Source organism: Boleophthalmus pectinirostris, unplaced genomic scaffold (genome assembly GCF_026225935.1).
Source record: "Boleophthalmus pectinirostris isolate CB_2022bp ecotype Guang Dong unplaced genomic scaffold, ASM2622593v1 HiC_scaffold_8, whole genome shotgun sequence".
Classification (NCBI taxonomy): domain Eukaryota; kingdom Metazoa; phylum Chordata; class Actinopteri; order Gobiiformes; family Gobiidae; genus Boleophthalmus; species Boleophthalmus pectinirostris.
In genome coordinates, this window is record NW_026571515.1 from 39,791,326 (window position 1) to 39,808,919 (window position 17,594).

Below are 17,594 nucleotides of genomic sequence, written 5' to 3' on the forward strand. Positions count from 1 at the left end.
GACCGTATGACCCGTGTGCGCATGCTCCGTAGCAGAAGTTCGCTGTGTCCTCGTTTGTAAACATCGCAGCTCTGTTGGTGGGTCGTGGGCTCAAACCTGCGGCTTTCCTAACCAACAATGTCGGTGAAACACGCGCTTAGCCGCGGCCTGGAGCTGGGCCGGTCCTTCTTGCAGATGGGGCTGCTTAAATCTGGCGGACGTGTCGCAGCGAAGCTCCGAGCTGACCGCTTCCGCGGGACTGCAGGCCCCTCGGTGCGCTGCGCTCAGCCTCAGGCTTTCCTGCCGCATCGGTACCGCTATTATCGCACCTCTCTGCGGGGCCTGGCCGCACAGCTCCAGGCCGCCGGCTTCAGGAGGTTCGGCGGGGGGTCTGCCCGAAACAGAGCCGTGTTCCTCGCGTTTGGACTCGGCGTGGGGCTGATCGAACAACAGCTGGAGGAGGACAGGAAGAGTGCAGCCACCTGTCAGGAGATCCAGGTAATAATGCTAATGCTAACAACATCAACATCAGGGCCATAGTCCAAACAGTCTAGGATCTGAGTTAAACAGCATGATCTGCCGTAGTTTACCCTGCAAAAAGGACACTGTAAAATGCATTGGAACGATGATTTTCAACTATTATTAATAGATTATAGTTGAAAATAGTTAATGGACAGTGCAAGTGACCGTCCCCCTAAATGTTTTTGTCATCTTGATATTGAGGTAACACAATTTCTGTATTACATGTAATGTACTCCTGTAACTCCTGTAATACTGACCACCTTATTATTATTATTATTAATTTTACTTAAGATGTCACTTTTGTTTTTCGTAATAATTCTGGTTATATGACTTTTAGTTTTATATGATATTTTCCTAATATTATTTCCACTGTATTTCCCAGGCTGTATTCCGAAAGAAACGATTTGAGCCTCCATTAAAACCTCTGAACCTCTCTGGGTACAAACTGGATGATTACCTCATTGGAAATCAGATCGGAAAAGGCTCAAATGCTGCGGTGTATGAGGCGGCTGCACGCTTCGCCCCTCTCAATCCGACTAACCCCACAAAGACCCCTCTGGTGGAGCTGAAAGAAGAGGAGGAAAAACATGGCCACCGCTCCATAACCTGCTGCTCTCTGAGAAACTTTCCTTTGGCCATTAAAATGATGTGGAACTTTGGGGTAATGTTGTCACTTAAAAAACAGCTCTGATACTCAGTACTGATTCAGATACCATGATAATAATTTCTTTAGACAATAGAGTGTCATTTTCAACATTAAATCATAGTATTTTCTTTTATATTTCCATGTGTACTTATATCTGTGTAATTCCTCAGTCGTCCAGGTAGGTTCCATAGTGGTTCATGGGCTACTTAATTAAACTTGTTTTGATACAGCTCAAGGTTATTCTAAAGCTATTTAAGAAAGGTTCATTTCTGTCCTGTGAAACTTTTTTAGTATTGATACTTGCTCAATTTAGTATCTAGTTTTGATTCTACTTTAATATTGACTTCTGGGTTGCGCTAATTTAGACAACTCTATATCTTTGTAGCAGTACTTTTTTTTATGTTTTAAGGACATGGACATACCTAATATTCTCAATAATATATTTATTACTACTAATATTTTTGTCGTGCCACTTAGCAACCGTTTAGCATTTAGTCTAATATTTTAATTTGGCACACAATTTTTCAAACTCCTATTAACTTTTGTGATATAGGTTACATGTATTTTGACCACTTCTAACTTCATGCTGATACAATAAGTATATACGTGTGCATTTTGTGTTGTAGGCCGGTTCGTCAAGTGAAGCTATTTTGAAGTCCATGTCTCAGGAGCTGGTGCCTGCTGTGCCGATGGCTGTGAAGCAGGAGATAGAGCACTTAAGCCTAGAAGGGTAAGTCACACGCACATTTTCATGTATTGTTTATGCTGGTGTGAGTGGTTATTAGATGGATTGGGACATGGATGGATGGAGCAATGTTGACAATGCGTTTCCTAGTAATTTTTGTGTCTCAGTCTAAAGTCTCACTCAGTGCCTCAGTATAGGTTCCGTTTTCGCTTAACGGAAGACGTTTGGAAACATGCGGATGACGAATTCCAGTGTAGTTCCCGACACTGAGCCACTGAGCATGTGATACAACCATGGATTCAGCTGCAGCGATCTTCACAACCTGCCAAAGCTTTTCACGGGACTGTAATCGTATCTTCAATGTCACTTACAGGCAGCTGCTTGTTACTGTTGATCTGCCAAATATAAAAGAATGCTCAAATGACTTATTTTTAAAAATTAATATTATCAAGCTAGACAAATTATAATACACAAATTAATTAGCAATTTATAAAAGGAAAAAGAAAGTCTACAATGAAACTTAGATGAAGAAACCTGGGATGTTTTCTCAGACTTGGTATCTCCAGCAGAGCCCAAAGGAAGTCGTCATCCACATGTTTCCAAACGTCTTCCGGTTTTGCGACGTCAGCTTGAATAGAGCCCATTAGAGTTGTGACAATCCTAAAATTTCAAACTCTATTTCAATATTATGGAGTAGGCCTAATACTCAATACAGATTCCAACTACACAATGATGAATGAATGAAAACACTCTTTACTTTGTCAATAGACTGATTTTCAACATTAAATCAGAGCACTTACATCAGGGGTCTCAGACTCGCGGCCCGGGGGCAAATTGCGGCTCTCAGAAGGATTTTTTGCGACCCTCCACTTAATTCCAAAGAATAATGTCAGTGCGGCCCGCGGTAGATGTACACACAATCCCACCCCTCTAACGCAGGTCGCACTGACAGATGAAGCTGCAGTCGCTGCCCATACAGATTCACAACAACAGATTATTAACGCAGTTTACATCCCAAAACTCAACTTACAGCAGTTGTGAAGCAACGAGTCTAAGTGGATCTGTTAATACAAGTACACGTGCACATACGGCGTCACCGAAGAACCAAAACAAACCACACATGGTGGTACACGTGTGCGCACTTCACTTTACGCTCCCACAACCACAGTATCAAAGCGCAGAGGAGGCGCTGACAGAATTCCCCTGTTCATAAGTATGGGACCTTTATTGGAGGGGCTAATAAGAAATAAAAAGACTTTGACAGTCTGTTTACCTGCTCAACACTCGGTGCGTAACTTGCTGGCAACCCGATGACCAAGCTCCACCTGTGCGTCGCCAAACACAGCTGTCCCTTCAATATGCAAGCACCACAAAACTGCAGTGATCTATTCCAGAGGCTTGGCGACATGTTAGAAAAAACTACGAGGCAAAAACAAGCGTCTTCCATCCATGTTTGACATACGAGAAGCAGATACACTCCAGTGTGGTCCACTTTCACACCGGCAAACGAACCAAAACTGGTCCGATTAACGAGCCTCTGTATCCCGGTAGAACAGTGATACCTCCAGTAACCAATACTGATGTTCCCTGTTAATACCGCGGGCCGTCCTCATCTTATCACCATGAACTCATAAAACAGCAGCATGTAGAACTTTGTACAAACTCACCGCATCAGCCCAGAGTTCGGGTAACAGTAGCAACCAGCAGCACTCACCGTAGCGCGCAGCTCCTCAGGACGGCGCTGGGGTCTGGTCCTTGGTCAATGACTGGGTCTGAGCAGGTATGTTCCGCCGTCTGCGCGCTGGTTCCTTGTGGGGAAAGCGAGAATGCGCTGTGGACTACAGGTCTGTGCAGGCTGCTCCGGTTCTCCGAGCTCAAGAACCGCGGCTGGTTCCGAGGTGGTGCAAAGCATCTGGACAGAAGCGTGAATCCAGTTTAGTTGGTGTCCGCATTTGGTTCTTCCCGGGGAAAGCGCTTTTCACTCCCCGCTCCACGTCATCTGAGCCCGGACAGAACCGGAGCTGCTCCTGCTGGTTCGGGACTCTGGTTTGGATCTAGTCCGACTGTATTTCTCACACTAGGCTAAAAGCAGGACATTTTTTAAAGGTGAATCAATTGAATGGGCGATTGCCTATTGCCATGAAATGATTTGGTTAATTAAAGCCTAAAATAACAAATGCTGGTTCCTACATGATCACGGGGAACACCGGGACCTTTCTGTGTAGGTCCTGAACAGAAGTACACACCCCCAATTTTGACTCACTCTGGAGCCACACGTTCGCACATTGGTTCTTGCTCTGATCTTCGTGTGTTAGATTCTCTGTATTGGCCATTGTTGGTAAAATAATTCGAAAATCAGTCGCAGCTGTGTGTGGACAACAATCTGTTACTGCGCTGGAGTCGTACAGCGCGTCTTTTCAGGCAGAGAAGACGCGTTTCTCCCATGATGCATTTCGAATAGTTCGTTTGGACCTGCTGTCTGTGGTTTGGACCCGGGTTCGCGTTCACACCAGTGTGAAAGTGTGTGAAAGCACCATCAAACTACAGGTCATGGCTCACTGATGAGCATCTTCAATCTATCCTGAGGATCTCATATGCTTCCTCCTGCAAGCCAAATATCTCTCAGCTGTGCAAGATGAAGCGTAGCCAGGTTTCAACCAGCAAGGAGTAGGCAAAAGAAGAAGAGTAGACGTATTAGTTTAAACTTACATTCTAAATACATTTTCATGTTCTGAACTGTTATTAAAGATTAAGAAAGTGTGTTGCGTGTTGTTCTTTCTCTCTCTTTTTTCCCGTGCAACCGCTATTTATCGAATACTCAATGCGGCCCAGCCTCACTCAGACTTTATCTAATGTGGCCCCAGGTAATTTGAGTTTGAGACCCCTGACTTACATGTTTAATCCCTCAGTGGACCAGGTAGTCTCCATAGTGGTCCATGAGCATAAAAACTAGACTATGTGTTGTTACCTCCGCTAAGGAGGTTATGTTTTTGCCGGCATTTGTCTGTTTGTTTGTTTGTTTGTCTGTTAGCAACATAACTCAAAAAGTTATGGACCGATTTTGATGAAATTTTCAGGATTTGTTGGAAATGTGAAAAGGAAGAACTGATTTCATTTTGGGGGTGATCCGGATGAAATCCTGGATTCTGGATCACTTTGAAATTTTAGTTAACATTGTGGTAAATGGGGCCAAAAATTTAGTTTCTCAATATTTTGGTTAATTATTGACCAAACCCCATGATATTTGACTCAGGGATGGACAATGGGATCCTCTTTCATATTCCAAATTGAAAGATACGAGACAAATATTTATGGAAAACACAATTAATATGAGGGGGACTGTAGTCCTTGGCGGAGTCTGCGCTCTCTGAGTGCTTTTCTAGTTATACTTGTTCTGATACAGCTCAAGATCATTCTAAGGCTTTTCAGGAAAGGTTCAGTTTTGCCCTGTGAATGTGACTTTTTAGTATCGATACCTGCCAAAATGAGTATTTAATTTCAATTATAGGTTTAATAACGATTAGTATATGATTTTCAGTACAATTCAATACATTTTGACAACCCTGCTCTGTAAATTTAGTTTTTAAATGATTATTATTGATATAGGTAACATTATGGTTTTATGATTAAGCAAATTTAAGTATCAGTTCAGAATATGTAGACAAGGCCAGACATGGCTTCAACCCGGTACTTGTAGGATGTCCAAATGTGTGAGAGATGCAAGTTTTTAATGTTATGAAAGAAAAAAAACAATTACTCTCGAGCCTGATTCACAGGCAAGTAATATATTATTTGTTTGTTTTAGACAATTTGGAGTGGTACCCAGAAGAGTGACAGCGCACCCTAATGTGATCCGGGTGTACCGCGCCTTCACTGCAGATGTGCCTCTGCTGCCTGGAGCTCAGGAGGAGTATCCTGCTGTTCTGCCCACCAGGCTCAACCCACACGGCCTCGGCAACAACCGCACGCTCTTTCTTGTCATGAAGAAGTAAGATATACTCGTACATATTGAGTTTGTCTCTGTTCTTTAGTCATGCAAAGTTTTTTTTTTAATCTTTCTTGTGTTATCATATGCAATTGCCACGTCAAGGACAACTGATATTCTCTTGGAATGGACCATGTCAAATTGTATTGAAAATGTCCTAATTATCGCCCCGTAAACAAAAAAACTTTACTTGAATTCATTCACATGTCTAGCATATGGTACAAAAGGGTTCAAAGGTAGTTGTAAGGACAGTTGTCAATTTGAAAGCACTGATCTGAGGAATTGATACTGCTCTGGAGGAAAGGAACCTAGATTAGTGCTCATGTGAAAGCTCAGAACCTCCAGAAACCTCCAGTGAAAATTCAGATCAGAGTGTCCTTAGTTTTAACCAACTGGATTTAGTTTTAGGAACTTGCAACCCAGATGAGAGACTCATGAGGCTGACTCTGCTTTCTGATTGGATAATCAGTTCGAGAATCAGAAATACAAAATTTGATTTGAACACGTTTATCTCATATTGCTGGGTTTCAGATGACATCACAGCTTTCTATAGGACATTATTAATTAATATTGAAGACTATATCAAGTAATAAAGTATCGTGCGTATATTAAATACTGAAATTATATGTTTGTTTGAATATTACATGCTTAACCACTGAAATCTGATATATGTTTAAAGGTACCACTGTGTGAAAACATATATGTTTTTAAGATAATCCCTTTGCAGACATGAAGGTTGTGTACTTTTAAGGAAATTCTTTACAGAGCAGCTGAAGTGGGGTCATCTTGATGGGGAGTCAGCTAAAATTAAAATAGTTTGAATGCAAAATTATGTTGTAATACAGTGAGTTCTTAGCCTGATTCATCAGCCGTTTTCACTTCGTAGAAACCATCTGACCTCACAGTGTTAGAATTTGTTCACTTGACAGGAGGCAGGTACTTTTTATCATTTAACCAATTGCTGCTATTTGGTTGTCACGTATGTAATGTGCCACTTACAGGAATAACTGGTATATTAAGATTTTCCCAAATCCTGTAGGAAGAAGGACGGTAACGTCTTTCCCCTTGATAAAATTCACCAAACATTCTCTTTGTTCCGTCTTTAAATTCTCGATCTCAGGAATCATTGGCAACACTGAATATAGGACTCTTTGCTGATTGGCTGGTTCCCAAACTTGCACTTCTGGGGTTCTTGCAAACCGTCTAGTGTATTTTGACCACCTAGTGCCAGTTTAGTCACTAACTGAAAGAACCATTTTCAACATTTATGAATTTACCTTTTGGATATTTCATGGCAAAGTACAAGGTATAGGGAAATCTGTCTCTTGTCCCCCATTTGGAAATGTGACATTATTATATTCTAGAATCTGAAAACCACCAATATGGGGACACAGATAGGTCATGTTGTTTGGATGTGGGGGGCTTCTTTATTTTGAACAAGTGTGTGTTTCTTGCTGCAGTTACCCGTTCACCCTGAGGCAGTACTTGGAGGTGTGTACTCCCAGCCGCAGACACAGCTCTCTGATGCTTCTCCAGCTGCTCGAGGGAGTGGACCATCTGTGCAGACAGGGAGTGGCTCACCGCGACCTCAAGACTGACAATGTCCTGCTCGAGTTTGACTCTGGTAAACATAAGCTCTACAGTGTGCAGATATGTAGTAAATGAGTACAAAAATATGAATCAATACAAAAATCTATTATCAAAAAAGGATCACACTGCAATTGTTGTTTGGAGTTATGCAAAATTGGAACATTAAGTATGCTCAGTCTAAATAAAGCTGTTTTAAGGATGCAAAAAGAGCTGTTTAAAAATGTGAAGAGTTGTTTTTCAAGTAAGTAAGCAAGTCTTTTTTATATATTTGTGATCATGGAAAATCAAATGTCTGTCAGTATCATCAGGAAGATTTGTAAAAATGCACTGTTTTGATGTAGCTTGTTGAACTACATAGTCCATAATCCTACTCGACTCCCCTTAGAAGGAAAATGTTGTTTAGGAAAGATTTCAAAATACAGTGGCCCTTAATGTTGCAAAATATTGTGGTGACTTTTGTATTGTGAGGTGATGAAGCCAATTTTGTTAGGGTTAATTACATCATTTGTTTATACTTACAGATGGTTGTCCAAGATTGGTGATCTCTGACTTTGGATGCTGTCTGACCCAGAGAGACACAAGTCTAGAGCTGCCCTTCAACAGTATGTGGGTGAACAGAGGAGGGAACGCATCACTTATGGCACCAGAGGTATGCAGTACTTCTACTACTACTAGGATAACTAACCCTAAGCAAAGAACTCTGAAATCTCTATTGTAATGATCAGAATAACTGAATTTATTTGGATAATATAATGGTCTACCAACCCAAAGGCTGTTTGAATCTTGCAAGACTGGACACAAGACACCTTGCCTGTATTCTAGTGCAGTGTGTAACTGAGCTTTAGGCGTATAGGTGGTTAAGGGGCCCAGTGCAACAGATTGGCCGTCTACAACACTATCTTACCACCACCAGATGTTGAGTGATTGAACAATGCTTGCAAATACATTGTAAAGTGCATGATGGAAAAGCTCTATATAACACTACAATAATGTGTTGGTATATTAGCACATAAGCCCTGCAACCTCAAGCTTCACTACTTCAATAAATGAAATGTATAGAGACTTCCATTTAAAACCAGATAAGTGCTTACTAAAAAAAAACAGATGATGCTTGTAATCTCTTACTGCATGCCACTGTTTTCAGTGCCCCAAGTATATATCCTATATGTGTATAAAATGATGAATGAATCTGATCTCTAAACTTGTACATCTGTCCGTGTGTCAGGTGGCTACAGCTGTGCCTGGTCCTGATGCAGTGATAGACTACAGTAAGGCCGATGCTTGGGCAGTGGGAGCTATCGCGTATGAGATTTGTGGTCAGCCTAACCCCTTCTACAGAGCCGTGGGTCTGGAGAGCCGTAAATACCACGAATACGATCTTCCCCCACTGCCCCCTACTGCCCCAGCCGAGGTGGAGCTAGTGACACGACTGTTGCTCAGAAGAAACCCACACAAGGTAATGTTAAATTTACTAGGGTGTAACGTTTCTGGTGAAGTGTACGCCACATTCTTGTCTTAACTGAGATGTTATTGCTAAAATTCGAGTGTTCCACAGTACAGTGTTAAACACTATCATTTATTTAAAAAAACAGAAAAGAAAAAAACATGCAGTCTTACTGTCTTACTACAGTCTGGTGTAAGTTTAATGCTAAACTGTAGGTGCCCTCTGTCAGAAAAGAAAACCAAAACTAAAATAGATGATTCGATTTTATAATTATTGTCAGCTGTTTATATACAGTAGCTTTTATTTGGTGAATTAAAAGGACACTATGTAACTTTTCTGGTGGAAGGTCTGCAGCCTGCTTGTCTCCATGGAGATGTTATTACTTTGTCTGGAATATTCCATAGTATGAAATAAAAATGAAGCTAAATAAAAAATGACAGTATGACATTTTTGTCTTCATTGAAATGAATTTGTTGTGTCTAAAATATGCTGAAATCATTAGCCTTTAGTGATATCTGATAAGTATTTGATATTTATTGGTCCTAAAAAGTCTTGTATGTTGTCTTTCTAGCGTCCCAGTGCCCGTGTGGCCGCGAACATGCTGCACCTGAGCCTGTGGGGGAGGAGGGCTCTGTCCGTCCAGGGCAGTGAGGCCATGAAGAGGCTGGTGGACTGGCTCCTGTGTCAGTCTGCTGTAGTTCTCCTCCGGTCCTGCAGGGGGCCTGGAGGCAGCACTGTGGAGGCAGAGCTGCAGAGGAGCTTCCTGTCTAACCTGGAGCTGGAGGAGCTGCGTACGGCGGTGGGGTTCCTCCTCTACGGACAAAACAACGAGGACCTGTGCATCATGTCGGCTTAAGTTCACTGTATCACTGCAAAGAAGAGTGTGTATTTACATGAGGAATTCATAATGTTAATCCCGATTTGAGAAGGTTCTGACTTAATACATACAACAAATAATGTGTTCTTTTGTTAGGTCTGTATTATTTGATTAGTTCCAAGGTATGTTTGACTATATTTTCTTGGAATTAGGAATATTATCTGCAAGTGAAGTAGGGTTTTTCCTTTTTTTAAAGCTACTATCTGCAAGTTTATTAGATTATTTTTTTCTACCAGCAGATGGCAGATGTGAAACCTGTCCCCCTCACCTGGCCTTTGTTCAGACTCACCTGTTCTCTCAGGTGTTCTTCTGTCAGGCCAAAACATGCCCACTGTTATCAGACTGCAGTAAAGTAGACAGCATTTTGTGTCGCTATGTGAGAAAACAACAAGGGCAGGTTGGAACGGTCAAATTACAGATGGAAGCTTTAAGTGCAACTTCTTATTTCACTGGCAAATCATTTAGTAACTTTTTTGGTGGGGGGTCCTTTACATCCTCATCTCCATGTTGATGCCATTTAGTCACTTTGTCTGGAATGTTCCACAGTATGGCATTAACTAAACTAATTATCTTACATTTACACAATTACCAGTGTTTTTTATTGCTAAGAAATGTCTCGGTGAAAATGGATAAGCTTAATCCCATATGATGGAACATAGATATAGCAGTTATCAACATTCAAATATACCAGAAAAGTTCCATAGTGCGCCTTTTATGTAAGACAAGAAAATGGTCAAAAAACCTTAGAACAAGTGAAATAATCTGGTCGTCATAAGTAATTCAATTTAAACTAGGCAAGTGGAGCCTCTTAGACTGCAGATAAACATATAATCATATAGGGAGATACTTTCACGTGTACATATTCACTGTGTGCCCTTGTTGTGAGGCAGTCTTACATCATACACTCATTTAAATCTGGATATTTAAACCACTCCTGTTAGCAGTTCTCATACACTAGCTCTGTGCAGGTAGTACTAGGAAAAACTGAAAATGCTATAAATGCATGTCTTTTTGCTCCTGTGATTTGCACTTTATCATGTCATTTGCACTTTTTGTGGCTGCTTTTATTGTTTTTGTGCTTTTCACTGGGTTCAAAACAAAAAAAACACATAAATATTTCATTTTAAATAAATGCTTGACCATAACACAGTAAGCAGGTGTATGGTGAGCGCTTTGAATCGGTGGTTTTGTTAACTTTGATTGAGAAATATTTTTGGAGAGAACGATATTTAGGTATGTTTTTAAATAAAGGCACATGAAGTAGCAGCGTCCTTTTGTGGTTTTATTACATATCCATCATTGGACTGGGATCATCTACTCCTCCCCATCCTCCTCATAGTCCTTCTCCAGAGCAGCCATGTCTTCTCTGACCTCGAAGAATCCCCATCCTTCATGCTTTCTCACACGTAAAGTTGTAAAAAAAAAAAAAACTGAGGGAATTTCTTAGCATCAAAATCAAGAAACTTTTGTATCCAGACTACCTGCTCCCACCAGTGCACAAAGGCCTCCTCTTGGTGTCTATCAGGTACTTTTGGTCATGCCCAGGGACCACGGTGAGTACACTGATTAAACCCTCTAAAATCATTTAAAAAACACAATTTTGTTTTCCCCATAGAGCTCATAAAAATACAACTATGTCTATTATTTTAATCTGTTTCACTGATGTGCATTGTGCTGAATGAGATTATCTGGTTCAGACGGGTTGAAATCAATCACATACTACTACTACTACTACTATTAAACAGTGTTGGGAAAGTTACTTTTAAAATGTATTCCCCTACAGATTACAGATTACACACCCCAAAATGTAGTTTGTAACGGAATCCATTAAATTACTTTAGGTGAGTAACGTAAATCTGAACACTTTGGATTACTTGATTTGCTGTAGAGATGCAAAGACGAGGATATCGTAAGATAAGATGTTTTGTCTGCTAAAAGAAAATAAAAAGCCCAGACTTTACTGAACCAAATTAAAAATATTATTGATAGAAGAGGAGGAGACACGGTCCACGCAGCATGATTTAGTCCTGGTTTTGTCCTGGTTTAGTCCTGGTTTTGTCCTGGTTTAGTCCTGGTTTAGTCCTGGTTTTGTCCTGGTTTAGACCTGGTTTTAGACCTGGTTTAGACCTGGTTTAGATCTAGTTTAGACCTGGTTTAGTTTTCGGCAATGAGTGGAATTACCAAAAATAAAAAAAATAAAGGAGGATATAGCCCAAAATGTGGAAAATACTGCCGTGTAATCTATTTATTTCAACTAAAGTAACTGCAATCCAATTACCACTCACTGAAACAGTAACTGTAACTGAATACAGTTACTCATAATTTGTACTCTGATTACGTAACTCCAGTACATGTAATCTGTTACTCCCCAACACTGACAGTGTTGGGAAGGTGACTTTTAAAATGTATTCCCCTACAGATTACAGATTACATTCCTCAAAATGTAGTTTGTAACGTAATCCATTAAATTACTTAAATTGAGTAACGTAATCTGAATACTTTGGATTACTTGGTTTGCGTTGTCTGCTAAAAGAAATGAAAAGCCCAGACTTTACTGAACCGTATTAAAAATATTATTGATAGAAGAGGAGGAAACATGGTCTGCACAGCATGATTTAGTCCTGTTAAATCCTGTTTTAGTCCTGGTTTAGTCCTGGTTTTAGACCTGGTTTAAACCTGGTTTTAGTCCTGGTTTAGACCTAGTTTAGACCTGGTTTAGACCTGGTTTAGACCTTGTTTTAGACCTGGGTTTAGACCTGGTTTAGACCTGGTTTAGACCTGGTTTAGACCTGGTTTAGACCTAGTTTAGACCTGGTTTAGACCTAGTTTAGACCTGGTTTTAGACCTAGTTTAGACCTGGTTTTTAGTTTAGACCTGGTTTAGACCTGGTTTAGACCTTAGTTTAGACCTGGTTTTTAGACCTGGACCTGGTTTAGACCTGGTTTAGACCTGGTTTAGACCTGGTTTAGACCTAGTTTAGACCTGGTTTTAGACCTGGTTTAGACCTGGTTTAGACCTGGTTTAGACCTGGTTTTAGACCTGGTTTAGACCTGGTTTAGACCTGGTTTAGAAAAAAAAAAAGGTTTTAGCCCAAAAGTGAAAACAGGAAAATACCTCCGTGTAATCCATGTATTTCAACAAAGTAACTGTAATCCAATTACCACTCACTGAAACAGTAAACGTAACTGAATACAGATACTCATAATTTGTACTCTGATTACGTAACTCTGGTACATGTAATATTGTAATACCTACCAGATTCCCACTGTGCCATTCAAAGAGACAGTATTTTGCAATTTTCTGTTCTATTATAATGTTGTTTCCGCATCAAAAACATGCCTGAAGTTGTGTTTTGCTTCATTTAACACACACACGTTTAACAATCCGAGTCATTTTTCCGTAATATCATCTGCTCCTGTAATCACCAGTTTAACGCATGCGCTCACGTCTGCCCTGGATCATATTTGACAGACTGAACTCTCCAAGCATGTCGTCCGTGCTCAGGAACTTCGCTTCACTTTATGGCGCGGTCCCGTCCTGTTTTGCACGATCTCTGAAGACTCGAACATGGGTTTTGAGCAGCGATTTACGCACACAGGCTTCGTGCGTAAACCCGAGGAGAAAGTGCTCGGGAAGCCGCTTCAACGTGCCCCCGAGTGCAGAGTTCGTGGCGCGCGTGTCCGGTATCCCGACCATGGCCAAGCTGCCGTACCAGGAGACGGCGGAGGGGCTGCAGGCGGCGTTTGTGGGAGTCCCGATCGATACAGGAACTTCCAACAGACCCGGGGCAAGGTGCTGTTTACTCTGAAGTTTTAGTAACATTTGGTTTTAGCTGGAGAGCAGTTATTACGCCTGTAGCCTGCTGTGAAACGTGTACAAACGGTAAAATATTAAACTATATACAGCATACAGTGAAGGAAATAACTAAGTATATGATCCACTGCTGATTTTGTAGGTTTGCCCACTGACAAAGAAATGAACGGTCTATATTTTTAAAGGTAGATTTATTTTAAAGTGAGTGATAGAATATCAAAAATAAAATCCAGAAAATCAATATATTAATTAATTTGCATTTCATTGTTTGAAATAAATATTTGATCCCCTACTGAACATTAAGAGTTCTGGCTCCCACACTCCTAAGCAACTCGTTACAAGGGCTGGGTATCATTACAAAGTTGCCGATACGATACATACCTCAGTATGATGGCCATGATATGATACTTTATCTAGATACAGTGTGTTTTTGATTCGATTTGATTCAATATATATTTCAAAACAATTTGATACGGTTCAATAAAAAAACAAAGGTTAAATCGTGACTGTGATACTAAAAGCCTTTGTTAAACCACTTCTTGTGCAAAGTTCATATGAAACACGCCCATTTTAGTCATCAAAACTGATGAAAATGTCAAATGTGTCACATAAACAAGTGTCAGTCCTCTAAACTAAACAAAACTGTAGCTGTAACTAAATAATTTAGTAAAATATACCAAAAAATACTCTCGGTGATATATCAATACAGCAGTCCACGATATCGATACTGTATCATCACATTACATAATATGATATATCGATATTTAGATATTTTTGCACACCTCTACTTGTCACCTGTCACACCTGTCCACAGAATCTGTCAATCCATCTGACTCCAAACTCTCCAACATGAGAAAGACCAAAGAGCTGTCAGAGGACGAACGGGCTACAAAACCATGAACAAGAAGATGGTGTTAACAAGACAACTGTTGCAATAGTTTGGAAATTTAAGAACTACAAAATGACCATCAGTCAATCTCGGTCTGGGGCTTCACACAAGATTTCACCTTGTTGGGTTTCAGTGATCATGAGAACAGTGACAAATCAGCCTAGAACTACACAGGAGGAGCTGAACAACGATCTGAAGGCAGCAGGGACCACAGTCACTAAGAAAACCACAGGGAACACTTTACACCACACTGATGTAGAGTGAGATTGGGAGAAGGTGCTGTGGTCAGATGAGCCTAAAATTGTGCTCTTTGGCATGAATTCAACTCACCATGTTTAGAGGAAGAGAAATGCTGCCTATGACCCCAAGAACACCATCCCCACCTTCAAGCATGGAGGTGGACACATTCTGTTTTGGGTTTTTTTTCTGCCAAGGGCACAAGACAACTTCACCGCATCAGCGGGAGGATGGACGGAGCCATGTACCGTTAAAATCCTGAGTGAAAACCTCTGTCCCTCTGCTAGGAAACTGAAAATAGTCATGGATGGGTCTTCAAATATAACAATGACCCAAAACATACAACCAAGACAACAAAGGAGTGGCTCAAGAACAAGCACATTAAGGTCATGGAGTGGCCCAGCCAGTCTCCCAGCCAGTCCTTAACCCTGTAGAAAACCTGCAAAGAAGAGTGGACCAAAAACCTTCTGATATGGACGCAAACTTGGTCATCAACTGCAAGAAACCTCTGACCTCTGTGCTGCAAACAAGGGTTCGGCCACAAAGTATGAAATCTTTTTTGGCTCAAGGGATCAAATACTTATGTCACTCAATGAAATGCAAATCTGTTTACATATTTTCTTTAAAGTTATTTTCTGGATTTTCTTTTTGATCTTCTATCTGTCAATGTGAAATTAAACCTACCATTAAAATTACTGACCTTTCATTTCTTTGTCAGTGGACAAACCTACAAAATCAACAAGGGATCAAATACTTATTTCCTTCACTGAACATGTTTTGCTCAGTAAATAAATTATAAACCCATCTGATATTGCGATCCCCAAACATTTCACATTTTATTTTAAAACCAACGCAGAGATTCATAGATACAAAACATTTTCATGTTTCAAAATGTGTCACATCTAGAGCTCAGTTTTGCCTACGATACAGAGGCTGTGTCATATTTTCCGAGCTATTAGACTTAAGCCTCCAACCCCATCAAAAAACGACCGCGCGCCCCACAATCCAGAGCGCCCTACAGACCAGGAGTGTCAAACTCATTTTAGTCCGGGGGCCGTATCCAACCTACTTTGATCCCAAAGGGGCCGGATCAGAAAACTCATGGCATATAAACCCCAAAAATAACAATAAGTTCAAATGTTTGTGCAGAGAAACACAAATCTATTACAGAAATCTTTTTTTAATTGATTAACTCTTTCTTATTATAATATTATAACATTATGAACAACCTGAAACTTAAATTAAATTTCAACATTTAAAATTTATTCATTTAAAAACCCAGGGGCCACATTAACGGTCTTGGAGGGCCGGATCTGGCCACCGGGCCTTATGTTTGACACCTGTGCTATACACGAATCAACTCGAGTGTCCCAGCACGACTTCAGTAAACTACAAAGCCACACCACCCACAGAACACACAAACACACACACAGAGCAGACAGAGACCACACAGCGAAACACACCCACAGACACACTCATCACTCCACACCGACGAGGAACGGAACGGAGGAAAGAACCGAAAAAGCGAGTGCAATGTGCCACTTCTAGACACAACTGAACAACTGAGTCACTGCGAACACGCCGACAATCCGTTGGTCCCAGACAGCACCCTCCCTACACGCCACAACTGAACAAAGCCCAGAGTCACCGTGAACGCACCAAACAAACAAAACCACTCACCCATCACACTGTTGTGTTTCCTTTAAAGTCCAGTGTGGTTTATTTGTTTAAAAAAGCTCAAAAATAGACCATTTAATGACAGTGCGTTTTATAATCCAGAGCGCCTTATAGCCCAGAAAATACGGTAAATTGTGCAGCCAGTTTTCACATCTGGTTAGTGAAGCAGATCAGAGACATTGTTTAATAAGAGTTTGAGGAAATGTTTGATATTTCATGGTAATGTTTGATAATCTTTCAATTGTGGATGTTTCATTGTGTTTAAATGCATGTTTTAATCAAATGAATTTAATCCATGGTGTTTAAATGTAATTTTATATATATGTATTTTTTTATGCACAATGATAATGTTAAATTGTTTTATGTATTCATAAGGTGGAGGCTTTAATATAAGCCCTTTTGGGTTTTTTTCCTCTTCCGGCACCTACTTTTTTATCTAGTGAGTTTAATAAAAATAGTGAGTTAAATAAAAATAAATAAATGTTATAGGCTACAATGAAGCCACAATATACAACTTGTAAGCCAAAAGACTAAAATACTAAAACTATAAAACATATAAAAATAATGAAGTAGACTTTTTTTTCATGTGATTCTTTTACTTTTACTTGAATTGGTTACTTCATCCATCGCTGCAGTACACTTCGTCCAATCTCTGATCTGATCTCCAGGTTTGGTCCTCGTCAGATCCGAGTGGAGTCGGCCATGCTCCGAGCCTATAACAGCGGGACCAGAGCTGCTCCCTACGAGTCTGTGATGGTGGCCGATATCGGGGATGTCAATGTAAACGTGTACGACCTGAAAGACACGTGTAAACGCATCCGAGAGGCCTACAGGAAGATCGTGGCTACAGGCTGTATACCTCTGACTATGGGTGAGGACGGTGTTGGACAAGTCGTTTTATAATGTTTGGCTAATCTTCGATCAAATGTGTAACACTTGTTTTTCCATTTGTAGGTGGAGATCACACAATAGCATACCCAATTCTTCAAGCTGTTGCTGAAAAGTAAGTACAGTACTGGTATACTGCCCTACAAAGGCACAAGACTTTAACTCTCTAGAGTGTGAAACTGAGAAAAAGGACTTCAAAGTTTCTGTTATGTCCAGACTAAAGTATAATACACAGAGCTCCCAAAATTTGACAATTAGTTGCTATAATGAAGAAATATTTGTATGTGAAAAATACTGAGCTCAAACTCGACCTTTGACTCTTATTTGTCAGTTCAGTTCACAGGGACTTAACACATTCAGTA

At 40.5% G+C, this 17,594-nt stretch overlaps 2 protein-coding genes across 2 annotated transcripts in view; both read left to right on the forward strand.

The window, feature by feature from the left end:
- Window positions 1-17: 17 nt before the first annotated feature.
- pink1 (PTEN induced kinase 1) lies at window positions 18-10,991 on the forward strand. The gene is made up of 8 exons (XM_020923946.2): window positions 18-477; window positions 884-1,162; window positions 1,774-1,877; window positions 5,638-5,820; window positions 7,278-7,441; window positions 7,929-8,056; window positions 8,633-8,863; window positions 9,423-10,991. Exons 1-8 carry the CDS (start codon window positions 118-120, stop codon window positions 9,705-9,707), a joined length of 1,734 nt encoding a protein of 577 aa, XP_020779605.1. The 5' UTR covers window positions 18-117; the 3' UTR covers window positions 9,708-10,991.
- Window positions 10,992-13,200: 2,209 nt separating this feature from the next.
- agmat (agmatine ureohydrolase (agmatinase)) overlaps window positions 13,201-17,594 on the forward strand; it is a 14,185-nt gene continuing 9,791 nt past the window's right edge. The window contains exons 1-3 of the mRNA XM_020923954.2: window positions 13,201-13,520; window positions 17,013-17,215; window positions 17,299-17,347. Of these exons, the coding sequence (XP_020779613.1) occupies window positions 13,216-13,520; window positions 17,013-17,215; window positions 17,299-17,347 (557 nt within the window). The 5' untranslated portion in view covers window positions 13,201-13,215. The remainder of the gene's footprint in view (window positions 13,521-17,012; window positions 17,216-17,298; window positions 17,348-17,594) is intronic.